Source organism: Hippopotamus amphibius, chromosome 13, assembly GCF_030028045.1.
Source record: "Hippopotamus amphibius kiboko isolate mHipAmp2 chromosome 13, mHipAmp2.hap2, whole genome shotgun sequence".
Lineage (NCBI taxonomy): Eukaryota > Metazoa > Chordata > Mammalia > Artiodactyla > Hippopotamidae > Hippopotamus > Hippopotamus amphibius.
In genome coordinates this window covers 34,816,347-34,829,823 of record NC_080198.1, presented here as the reverse complement: position 1 = coordinate 34,829,823, position 13,477 = coordinate 34,816,347, and the positions used below count along the sequence as shown (strand labels likewise).

The following is a 13,477-nucleotide window of genomic DNA, read 5'->3' as shown; positions in this document are numbered from 1 at the left end:
ACATTCCCTGTGCTGGACAATGTATCCTTGTATCTTATTTATTTTATACATAGTAGTTTGTACCTCTTAATCTTCTACCCCCATCTTGCCCCTCCTAATTTAACCTTTTTAAATTAATTAATTAATTAATTAATTAATTTATTTATTGGCTGTGTTGGGTCTTTTTTGCTGTGCGCGCTTTCTTTTTAGTTGCAGTGAGTGGGGACTACTCTTCGCTGTGGTGCGCAGGCTCCTCATTGCCGTGGCTTCTCGTTGCGGAGCACGGGCTCTAGGCGTGTGGGCTTCAGTAGTTGCAGCACATGGGCTCAACAGTTGTGGCTCGCAGGCTCTAAAGCGCAGGCTCAAAAGTTGTGGCGCACAGGCTTAGCTGCTCCATGGCATGTGGGATCTTCCTGGAGCAGGGATCGAACCCGTGTCCCCTGAATTGGCAGGCGGATTCTCAACCACTGCGCCACCTAGGAAGCCCCCCAATTTAACCATTTTTTAAACAGCAAGTCATTCCTCCTTCCTACTCCCAAATCATAGAATCCTTAAGAAAAAGCAAAGCACTTAAGCCTGAAAATGTTAAAAGGAGAAACATTCATGCTTCCCACCTGTGAGCTTTCCTGCACATTCCCTTCAAGCAGTACTGCCGAATTCATTTAACCTTTATTTGCTGAGTATGCACAGGGTGCCTGCCAGGTCCTGCTCTGACCTGGGCCCAAAGGACATACCAGGGAGTAACAAAAAAAAGGTCCCTCCTTGACAGAGCTTACATTCGAGCTTACAAAGTACTCTGAGAACACAAGCAGCCTCAGCTTATGGTTTTATCCCTAATGTGTGCGGACTTCTTAGTTATTTACGTATATGTTTACATGGGAAAAAAAATTCACTGAAAGACATGATTTTCAGGGCCCCAAAAAGTCTATAAAGGCCCTAAAGTACACTGCATCTGAAATACAATGATTATAACACTATGATACGACCACTTTTTTGGGGGAGGGGGCTGCGTTGGGTCTTCATTGTTGCATGCAGGCTTTTTCTAGTTGTGGTGAGCAGGGGTTACTCTTCCTTGCAGTGTGCGGGCTTCTCATTGCAGAGGCTTCTCTTGTTGCTGAGCACGGGCTCTAGGTACGTGGGCTGAGTAGTTGTGGCTCATGGGCTCTAGAGCGCAGACTTGGTAGTTGTGGCACATGGGCTTAGCTGCTCCGTGGCATGTGGGATCTTCCCAGACCAGGGATCAAACCCATGTCCCCTGCGCTGGCAGGCAGATTCTTAACCACCGCACCACCAGGTAAGTCCCAGTATGATCGCATTTCTACAGGAAAACAAGCTCAGCTTTCCCCCAATGTTTGTTGCATCCATTTGACAAATGATTAATGGTGTTAACCAGGTGCCTGGGGCATTGTGCTGTGATGGGCAGGGGTGGGGAGAAGAAAAGAGAGGGAGCTTCTGGGCAACAGGCTCTTAAGGGAAGAGGGTTAGGGATCCCCTTTGTTGAGGAGGGACAACAGGGAAAGGAGGACTGAGGCTGCAGGGAACTTTACGCATTAGGGATAGAAAAAGTTTCGGGAGCGCAACTGTGTGAGGGTAGAAGCATCTGCTGGGTGAGAGAGAGGTGGCAGGGCAGATCTGAGGAGATCGTAGGTGATACGACATAGCTGTTGTGGAGGAAGACACAGAAGCCTCCACCAGCTGAAAAAAATTATAATTTCATACCACAGCATTATATCTTAGAAAAAACTCGAAGAGAATTCTATTAATATTAAAGCTAACATAATATATCTTGGCAAGTTAATGTGACAAGAGGCTTTGTTTAAATGAAGGAATTCGCAAATAGCACATTCAGGCCCCCCACTAATAACGCTGTAGTTGAGACTAGTAAGACTGCCTTGTCACAACACCTTCTAGCACTTCATGCAATTTTCCAGATTCAGAATCTCACTCCAAATATTAGGCGGCACTAACACCTAGTTATAAATTGTGGATGTGAAAAAACTGCAAAAGACTTTACATGGTTTAATATCCTTACATTTTTACTTCTGGAAAAACTGTAGAGCTGAGGGTCTGAAATAAAAAATACCTATGTTCAATTCCCAGATGTTAACAGGGAAAATTACAGCATTTCTATTTAGTTTCCTCATCTGAAAACTGGGGGCAATTGTGGCTAATGGCCTCACATAGCTGTTGTAAAAATTAAATCCTCAATATAATGTCTGGTGCCCAACAAGCATCCAATAAATGGAGTTGGCTATCATCATCATTATATGAGCCCTGATATAGTTTTGTTTTTTTCTTTTTTCCGGCAAAAAGCTTTATTGTTTCCATTTGGTCCAAAGCTTGGGAGAGGGTTACAGGATGGTTAAAAAGCTGCCTACTGGCTGCAGAGAGGGGCTTCAGGCAGAAGCCCTGACACCAGAGGGGCTCCTCAAAGGCCACTGGGCTCTGGAGGCTCCTAGTCGTACTTGAGTGTGAGCCTTTCGAAGAGATCCTCGCCCAGCCCAGCCTGGGGACCAGCCAGCCTGGCAGGCTGGTCAGGTGGTCGCCCATCTTGATGCACTTCACCTTCTCATCCAGGAAGCAGCTCTCCAGGAAGTCACAGAGGTGGAGGTCTGCCCAGGCAGAACCCAGGGCATGCAGATCCAAAAGGGCCTGGTTCAGGTTCTTGTCCATGAGAACGGCGTCTTCCATAGCATCCTGGGTTTTACCCCACTCATCTTGAGATGGCTTCTGCACATTCTAGAAGAGGGCGCGGCTGCCGTGCTGATTTTACATTTTCAAGAGATGCTTTATACGCCGGGCACCCTTGCATTCTCCTCTACCAATTTGCGGAAAAAGTGGCCCATGCCCTCCAGAGTCACATTATTGAGGTCGAAATAGAAGCCCAGTGAGAGGTATGTGTAGGAGGCCCGCAGATGCATGTTGACCAGGTAGTTGACAGCAGCCTCCACCTTGGTGGAATAATTCTGATGAATCTGGGAGCTCATGGTTGATCGGTAATTAGGAATTAAGCTCAAAAAATGGTGTTGGCTGGTCCAGGTGACCGAGGATATCTGAGTGGCTGATTCCAAGGGCTGCACATGGAAAAAAGGTTGGAGGGTGGTCGGAGGCTGGAGCAAGGGGCGTCCCTGGGTCTGTTCCGTCCAAACACTGCTGAAGCAAGAGACAGATCCTTGGGAGCACCAAGCACACTGCCCCAGGTATACTCTTAACAGCAATCAGGATAAATCTGTTTGGATATGTTTGAATGAACATCAAATAACACGCCAGGATATTAAAAATCTATCATATCCTTCTGGAATATCATACCCTATAATGCAAAATAACAACAACAAACCCACTTGATGGGATATGAAGGCTGTGCTATTACAAGTCACCCCATTTTTCCCTGATGCAAGGAGTCATTAAAGACACAGCTGTTTAAAATTCACTGGTAACATTTCGAATCTATTCAATGTAATCTGAAATAGACAATAAAACCTGATATGAGACAAATGTCTCTTTTCCTCTCTGTCCAGGCTACACAGCTGTAGTAGAAAGCACAGGTTCCACCCCCCACGTTCAACACTGTGATCTACTGACTTTTGGATCCCTGGCATCATGAATGTCTACTGAGGAGCACAGAGACGATTCCTTCCCCCTCCCACTTCTAAAAGTTATGATAGGGACTTCCGTGGGGGCGCAGTGGTTAGGAATCTGCCTGCCAATGCAGGGGACACGGGTTTGATCTCTGGGCCAGGAAGATCCCACATGCCATGGAACAACTAAGCCATGTGCCACAACTACAGAGCCCACATGCTGCAACTACTGAAGCCAGCATGCCTAGAGCCCGTGCTCTGCAACAGAAGCCACCACACTGAGAAGCCCACACACCGCAATGAAGAGTAGCTCCCACTCATCACAACTAGAGAAAAAGCCCACTCACAGTAACAAAGAATAACAACAACAAAAAAAACCCCAAAAAACACACAACAAAAAGTTATGGTAAAATATACATAATGACAGTTATCATTTTAACCATATTTATACCATAAGTGTAAAATTCAGTGACATTCAGAACATTAACAATGATGTGTCACTACCACCATCTATTTATAGAAGCTTTTCATCAACCCTAACAGAAACTCTGTACCCATTAAATAACTCCCTATCTTCTCTCCCCATCACCCCCAATGCCCCACTCACAGCCCCTTGTAATCTCTATTTTACTTTCTACATCTATAAATTTGCCTACTCTATATACCTTGTATAAGTGCAACTGTACAATATTTGTCTTTTTGTGACTGACCATTTCATTTAGCATGTTTTCAAGGTTCATCCATGTTGTAGCAGGTACCAGAATTTCATTCCTTTTATTTTTTAATTTTATTATTTTTTTTGGCTGAGCCTCGTGGCTTGTGCAATCAGTTTCCTGACCAGGGGTCGAAACTGTGCCCTCTGCAGCAGAAGCGTGGAATCGTAACCACTGGACTGCCAGGGTATTCCCAGAATTTCATTCCTTTTAAAGGCTGAAGAACACTCCACTGTACCTATATACTACATTTTGTTTATCCATTCATCTGATGATTGACAATTTGTTTCCACCTCTTGGCTGTTATGAATAATGCTTCACAGAACATTAGTGTAAAAGTATCTGTTTTAGTCCTTGTTGCAATTCTTTCGGGTACATATCCAGGAACAGAACTGCTGGACCATATGGTAATTCCACACTTTAACTTTCCGAGGAACTCCCAAACTGTTCTCCATGGCTGCTGTACTATTTTACATTACCACTAGCAATGCAAGAAGGTTCTAATTTCTTCATATTCTCACCAACACTTGCTGGTCATTTGTGTACCTTATTTGGAGAAATATCTATTCAGTTCTTTGCCCAGTTCTAAAAAATATCAATTATTTTTTGGCTGCACCACGCAGCAGGCAGGATCCTAGTTCTCCAACCAGGGATTGAACCCACACCCCCTGCAGTGGAAGCTCGGAGTCCTAATGACTGGACTGCCAGGGAAGTACCAGTTATGAAGATCTTGGTCGCCATATTCTTTTATGTATATGTGTGTATATACATACACACATATGCACAAACCAACATTTAAATATACCTACTTTAGAAAACACAGACCAGGACTTCCCTGGTGGCACAGTGGTTAAGAATCTGCCTGCCAATGCAGGGGATGTTGGGTTCAAGCCCTGGTCTGGGAAGATCCCACACGCCGTGGAGCAGCTAAGCCCATGTGCCACAACTACTGAGTCTGCGCTCTAGAGCTTGGTAGCCACAATTACTGAGCCTGCGTGCCACAACTACTGAAGCCCAAGAGCCTAGAGCCCATGCTCGGCAACAAGAGAAGCCACTGCAATGAGAAGGCTGTGTACTGCAATGAAGAGTAGCCTCCACTTGCCACAACTAGAGAAAAGCCCGCGTGCAGCAATGAAGACCCAATGCAGCCATAAATAAATACATAAATAAATAAATAAATACAAACCAAAAACCAAAACAACAAAAAACCACACAGACCATATTGGGACCATCTTGCAGAAACTTAAAGAGTCTCTTCCAGGGAAGAATATTATTGTATATTATAAGAAAAGGAGCAAACAACAGGATGCCTCACCATGAAATACACCTTAGGCTTCATAAATGATATCACACAGGCAGCAATTTTTACCTAGTGGAACACAAATTAACTTTTGAACAAGTAACGTTACCCACATTTACATGTGAAATGTTTCTACACTTATAACTTAAAAACTGGTATTTCTGATGGTTTCAAATCTACTTTATATTAAAAAAAATGAAACCATTTGGTAGAACACTGAACTCTGACTGCAAAAGCAGCAGAAAGTTTCCAGTTTCTCCAAGCTGCCTCCCTGCAACTTCCACCAGGCCAGACACAGATTCTCAGACTTTCTCTGGAATCGGGTGTGTGGTAAAGCATTAGGGTTTCTGAGGTTTATCACAGAAGGTGGAATACATGAGGTTACCAGGGCAATAAGAGTTACCACAGACAGAACACTCACTGTACAGGAGGCCCTGTGCTACACACTTTACACACATTACTCTATTAATTGGTGAGGGCAGTACTATTATCACTGCCATTTTATACATGATGCCCAAGTACAACAACAGAACCAAACTCCAACCTAGTTCTAACAAGACAGTCCATATTCTTGACTATTATGCCACCATCCTGAAATATCCATCAAGCAGACAGCAGGTCACCTGATCAACTGAATGGTGACATGATCCTCTGGAGAAGAGAGGTGCAGCTAAGACTTCAATATCCACTAAGACGTGGATACAGGTCAAAATGTACCAACTTTTGGAAACATGTAACTGGCTGAATCAGTCACAAGAGGCTGAGTGGGCAGAGTATGCGTCTCCATACAAACTCCCCAAAGCTTCACAGTCTCTGAGTTGAACAGGACCCTCTCTACACTTCTCTGCCTCTGACAAGAAAACCTGGCTGCATTCCTCTAGTAGCTGGGCTTGTTTATTCATGGATTCATCTTCTGTCATCCATAGAAAAGATGAAATTTTATTCTTTACTCATGTCTGAATATGCTTAAAATCTGGATTCTGAGCTCTGTAGTGCCTCACTTAAGTTTTAGTCTGACCATATCCTTGGGAAGTGGAACTCAGTGAACGACAACATGTACGGTACTCAAAAAAATTCTAATAAACTATATTAGGGGACTTCCTGGTACAGTGGCAAAGACTCCAAGCTCCCAATGAGGGGGCCCGGGTTTGATTCCTGGTCAGAGAACTAGATCCCACATGCTGCAACTAAAAGATCCCACATAACGCAACTAAAAGATCCTGCATGCAGCAACGAAGATTTTGTGTGCTGCAACTAAGACCTGGCGCAGCCAAATAAATAAATAAATATTAAAAAAAACCCCACTGAACTATAACAGGTTTTCCATTGTTCCTTCTTCACCCCATAGCTCTTGCTGTTTAGAGAATTTCATATTTCTGTTTGGATTTATTGTGTCCATGTCAGATTTACCACCCAGTAGTGCCCTGGGCATAGTAGGAGGTACAATTATTCTTAACCACAGGAACCAAAAAAACAATACAAAACAAACCAGGGAAACAGTCCCCAGGGAATTTTAATAAGTGAATTATGAAACTGAAATAAAATTTAATACTATTAAGGCTTGACAACATTATTTGCTCCTCAGCACTAGATGGCAGTGTTACTAAACCAATGTACTATCTGTGTGCAGGGCCGATTATGGATTTAAGCTAATTTTAGACCATCACATGGCTCTGACAATATCCAGATCTCAGTATTTTACAAAATGCTGTCATTTTGGCTATAAAATGGAGTTTGGCAAGGTGGGGACGGGGGTGTCCATTTCTTCATTCGGGTCTCAGAGTAAGTCTGTGAGTTAGGCACTGCAAGAATCCTTAATCCTGTGATTCAGAAAGGAAAGGGGAAGTGACTGGCCCACTGGCTGATAAACCAGACCGGAAGGAATCTGCTCCTTCCCTCGCTGCCTCTCTTAACACATATTATTTAAAAATTAAATTTTATATAGCCCTGCTTAACCCCCGCCCCCCACCCCCCCCAAAAAATAGCACTGCTTTTAATATATGTTTGACTGTCAGGATCCTAAACCCCAAATACAGTAAAAATGGAGCAAAGGAATGTAGTATACAAAATCTGGTTTAAATTAGTTACCATCTGTATACCTAAAAACATTATAGATACATTGCTGATGGGAATGTAAAATGGTACAGCCTCTTTGGAAAACAGTAAGGCAGGGCAGTTTCTTATTAAACTAAAACATGTAATTACCACATTATTCAACATTTGCACTCTTGGGCATTTACCCCAGAGTAAAGGAAATTTATGTACAAAAACCTGTACACAAATTTTCACGGAAATTTTATTCATAACAGTCCCAGACTGAAAACAACCCAGATGTTCTTTAACAAGTAAATGGTTAAAAATGTTACTTCCACTCGGCAATGACAGGGAACTACTGATATACATAACAATTTCAGTGAATCTCCAGGAGCTACGCTGAGGGAAGAAACATAATCCCAAAAGGTTATATATTGTATGATTCCATTTATAGAAAATTCTTGAAATGACAATATTACAGACCTGGAGACAGACTAGCCACTGCCAGGGGTTAGGGATGCCAGAGGAAGGCTGGGAGGGTGTGACATGTAAGTCAGTGTGATAACAAAAGGGCAACACAGAGGATTCTTGTGGTGATGAAAGTCTTCTGTATCTTGACTGCAGTAGTAGATACACAAAGCTCTACATGAGATAAAATTGCATAGAACTAAACACACACACACACACACACAAGCATGAATAAAACAAGGAAGTGTGAACAGGATGGGTATATGGTGTCAGTATTCTGGTTGTGATACTGTACTGTATTCTACAAGCTGTTACCAATGGAGTAAATGGGTAAAGGGGACATGGATCTTTCTGTATTATTTCTTACAACTGCATATGAATCTATAATTATCTCAAAATAAAAAGTTTAATTAAAAAAACTATGTTTTTTTGGGACTTCCCTGGTGGTCCAGTGGCTAAGACTCCGCACTCCCAATGCAGGGGCCCAGGTTCAATTCCTGGTCAAGGAACTAGATCCCACATGTATGCCTCAACTAAGAGTTTGCATGCTGCAACAGAAGATACTGCATGCCACAACAAAGATCCCACAGGCAGCAACAAAAATCCTATGTGCCACAACTAAGACCAGTGCAGCATAAATAAATAAATAAATATTAAAAACAACAAACAAACAAACAACTATGGTTTTTGGAATTCCCTGGTGGTCCAGTGGTTAAGGCTCCACGCTTCTACTTGCAGGTGGCATGGATTCAATCCCTGGTTGGGGAAATAAGATCCTGCATGCCACATGGTGTGGCCAAAAAAAATAAAACAGAAAAAAAACCCCCAAAACTGTGGTTTTTACTGGATATTTGTTCATTTATCAAGTCATCAGTTATAAAGAGAATTACTTCATTCAACAAATATTTACAATGCTAGATGCTGAGGATACAGCAATGAACAAGGCAGATAAAACTGCTACACCCATGGTGCTTGCATTTTGGCGGGGAGGAGATAGACAATGAAAAAATTAAAAAATCCACAAACCCTGTTAGCTGGCAGAAATAAAGCACAGCAGGATAGGGGTAGGGGAGGACTGTTGTTTAAAATAGGGTGATGAGAGAGGCCCTCACGTATATGGAGACACTAGAGACCTGAAGGAGGAAAGGGAGCAAGCTACTTCTAGGAGGGAAGTCTTCTAGGCCAAGGGAACTGTAAGTGCAAAGGCCTGTCCTGAGGCAGGGGCACATTTGTGGAAAGGCAGAAAAGCCAATGAGACTGGGAGCAAGGCAGAAAGATAGAAAATGAGGCCAGGAGTAGGGGGACCACATCAGATTAGAGCTTTGTGGGCCACTGCCATGACCCTGGCTTTTATTTGATTGAGCTGAGAACCCCAGAGGAGTGCCATGATCTAACATGTTATACCAGGATTTCTTTGGCTGCTGGGTTAAGAATAGGGGAGGGACTGGCAAAAGCAAACGCTGGGAAACCGGATAGAAGGCTACTGCAAAATCCAGAGGAAAGACAGTTACATGGAGATATGACATGAGAGGATGACATTATGTTGCTGCCTGTACAAACAAACTTTGACAGAGGAACAACAAACCAAACTTGTACTGCATTAAAATCCTTACAAAATGTTGACTCTGTGTTAGGTTACCTTGGACAAAGCTAGGGCTTTAGCTGTACAAACCTTATCTTGGGACCCAGATGGTGTCTCTTCTAGAGTCTCAGTGCTTCCCAGATTGGAGATCTGAGTACTTGGCTGTAACCCAGGGCTGGAGATATTTGAGTTGCCCATCTGATTCTTAAATTAAAAGGAAAAGTATATTACATGAAAAAAGCTTGCTACTGTTTGGCTCACAAAACAGAATTCAAGGTTTCTAGAAACATTATTTTAAAAGTCAAGCATAAAATCCCTCCAGATGTTTGCTTTGGACCTGCATGTACATTAACCTGAACAACAAAATTTCTAGAAAGCTGAGCACTTGATTTGAGACAGCACCGTTAGTAACAACTGTTATCTTTATAACCCCTGTAAGGAAAAGCAAACAGCATTACTTGATTGTGTGTTCTTTTCCATTTTATTTTTTAAGTTAATATATGGTGAAATTAACTTCTGAATGCACAGTTCTGTGTACCCATCACCACAATCAGGATATAAAACACATCTATCACCCCCCAAAACTCCCCTGTGCTATCCCAATGCAGTCATGCCCTCCCTCCACTCCTGGCAACAGTGATCTGTTCTCTGGCACTAGTTCTATCTTTTCGAGAACGTCATATAAATGGAATGCTGGCTCCTTTAACTTAGCATAATGTGTCTGAGATTCATCCAGGCTGTTGCATGGTATTAACAGTTCACGCCTTTTTATTGCAGAGTAGTGTTCCACTGTGACAGAATTGTTTTTTTATCCATTCACCCATAGGATGACATTTGTGTTGCCTCCAGTTTTTGGTGATTATGAGTACAGCTTCTACAAACATTCCTGTATACGTTTTTGCATGGACAAAAACTTCATTTTCTAGAGTAAATTCCTAGGAGTGGTATTTCTGGGTCATATGGTAAATATATATTTCTTCTAAATTTTTATAGTTTTATTTTTTACATTTAAATCTATTGACCCATTTAAAGTTGCTTTTTGTATAAAGTGTTACATTTAGGTTGAGGTTCATTTTTTTGGACATATAGATGTACAATTACTCTAACACCATCATATATTTTTAAAAATTAAATTAAAAAGGTCTCTAAACATCACCATCACAGGTGATAAAACAGTTGTAAAGTGTTTAAAAATTCCTGTTAACTTGTATTTTTGTTCTTAAAAAGAATCCTAAAAAAATGATCACTAGATGGACATGGAATTTTTAGAAACTTAAGCTATATTTAGGCTATCTCATCCAGCATCTAGTGAGCACCATCTGTGTCAAAATAAAAACAAACCAAAAACACTCAAGGGACCAGATTTTAAAAAAAAAAGCTCCAAACTTCAGTTCCAAAGTTTTGGTGAGGTGAAGATTAAACAAGAAAAGCTTAACTTAACCCAACATTAGTAAAGAGTAAGATGACAACTATAATTCTGATGAAACAAAGTGCAGCAGTGGAAACCTTCCACCTCACTCCAGTGAAGAGTGGGGCCTTGAAGTGCTGATGTCAAATGAAAAGCCAGGACAGTTCCAAAGCCACAAAGTTTAAAGACCACCAAGGAAATGCTCACTGCTTGGCACATATTGGACAGTTCATAATGTATCGAATACATTAATGAATGTACTGTGACTTCCATTTAATTCAACTTTGGGGAGAAAAAGTTATTAATTTTTAAACTAAAATACAGGGAATTCCCTGGCAGTCCAGTGGTTAGGACTCTGCGCTTTCACTGACGAGGGCCTGGGTTCAATCCCTGGTCGGGGAACTAAAATCTCACAAGCCCTGTGGCGAGGCCTAAATAAATAAATAAACTAAAATACAAAATAGAAAGAAAAAAAAAGAGCATTCTAGAAAAGTCTCTCATTTGGGTAAAATTCCAAGTGATGCTTAATGAAGGCTGTACACCTAGCACGAGATCATAAATACATGCTTCAGTATTACCGAGTGCAAATTATCAGAGTACTTTTCAAAGACTACACAATTCCTAAGACCTAGCAGAGTCTGCAGCGTGGAAGAAGAGGCATAAAACTTTTCCATACCTAACCAGAACTAGCTAACTCCTGCAGCCCAAGATCATTTTCTCCCACAGTAATTTTACAGGAATAGAAAAAAGCATTCTAAATTTTCTGGGGTAAGAAAATCTCTTTCTTTATCTTTTAGGCTTAAAACTATAAGATGTTTTCTTTTCGAACTACTTAACTCCCACTGGCCCTGGAGGTGACTTCCCTCGTCCATGAGTCCCCCCCCAGGCCTCCTCCTCCCTTTGGTTCTCCCACTCAGCATGCAGAGTCTCACCCTCTCATACTCGTCCTTGGCTCTGCTCAGCATCTCCAGGATGTCGATGGGCCTGTGGTCATTGCAGCCATTGGCCTGGCTGGGACTCTGCTTATCCCGAGCTGCTTGCTGGGACCGCCGTGTCTCCTCTTCCACCACACTAGAGGAGGAGAACCAGGTTTTAGAAAGACCTCTTTCGACACAATCTGACCCAAGAACTCCTTTGGTGTCCATCTTCCAAGGATACAGGAAGAATAATACATGGTAACACCGTCCTCGCAATACAAAACACAGAGCCTCGGTTACTTCATCTCAGGAGTATATGGCTAACTACTTCACCATCTCACTCACAACAGTACCAACCAATACATTTCACTGTCAGAAGGCCAAAAAAACATAATTCCTTTACAGAGCTGGTAGAAATAGGTACCTTTAAAACTCTACTAAATTATCTCATTATCTCTTTATTTTTTAAAAGTATCTCAAAATCAGTCACACTAACTGGTGAAGAAATTTGAAAATGGACAATGCCACCAAGACAAAGGAAGACTACACAGCTAAACAACCCCTGTTGTTTAGAGAGTGTATACGGACAACAGGATAGCCAGGAGAAAGATAAGCTTCTTGCAAACAGAGGTCTTGGTAAATCTTCAAAAGTTAACAGTAGCACTACAAGCAAACAAAATATTTCCCTTGTTCTCTCCTTAAAAATCACTAAGTGGGTGACTGAACTTAGGGTGATTGTGGCAAATGCTCTTTATTTTGATTTGTACTGCTTAAGCTAATTCTGCACTTGAAAATATATAAAGCATGAAAAGTCAAGGTCTAAGTTGAGAGTTGGGGGTCTTCAAATCTACCTGAAGGGTTTCATTTCTTAGGAACCCCCCCACCCCAATTAAACTCTGAAGCAATTATAACAAAATGTGAGAAACTGAAAGCTGGGTGGTGGGCACATGGATATTTTATCATTTCTTATATTTTTCTTCAAGCTTGAAATAAAAGTAATACATTTTAATATGGCAACTAATCTTTTTTTCTTTTAAAGATCCATTCAGGTTTCAATCCCAACTGTAATGAACAGGCCTACCTGCCATGGGAGATTACAGGCACAGTCACAACTTGATAATTATATCAACTGAGAAGTGTCAGACAGTAATGATGACAGGCAATAAAACAATTCAGTAATAAAAGGTTTTTTATGGACTAAGAGGAGTAGGACAAGAACAGGCCACCCAGTGTCAGCTTACCACTTGAAAACAGCCTGTCCAGGAACTCCCAACAGTGTGTGTGGGATAGTTCTTTTATTTGAAAATTCTCGGTTAAACAATATTGAACAGATTTTTTTTTTAATAGCAAAATCATTTTGAGTTTTTAACATGCTAAAGTGTATTATGATTCTCCAAAGATAGGCTTTTAGATTTCCCCAAATTTATCTGACTGTAGAATCTTCTCTTGAACAGGATTCCTACTTGGAAAATGCTGCTTCAAGGTAATGGTGTCATTT

The 13,477-nt window shown here is 41.6% G+C and overlaps 1 protein-coding gene and 1 pseudogene across 5 annotated transcripts in view; both read right to left on the bottom strand.

Annotated features, from left to right (window-relative positions):
• The window catches only part of DCP1A (decapping mRNA 1A), a 52,921-nt gene that overhangs the window by 9,921 nt on the left and 29,523 nt on the right, over positions 1-13,477 (bottom strand). For all 5 annotated transcript variants that reach the window (XM_057705090.1, XM_057705092.1, XM_057705091.1 and 2 more), the window contains 2 exons: positions 11,995-12,133; positions 9,745-9,858 (listed from right to left, as the gene is read on the bottom strand). In XM_057705090.1, coding sequence (XP_057561073.1) covers positions 9,745-9,858; positions 11,995-12,133 — 253 coding nt within the window. The remainder of the gene's footprint in view (positions 1-9,744; positions 9,859-11,994; positions 12,134-13,477) is intronic.
• LOC130834657 (ferritin light chain-like) lies at positions 1,385-3,158 on the bottom strand (annotated as a pseudogene).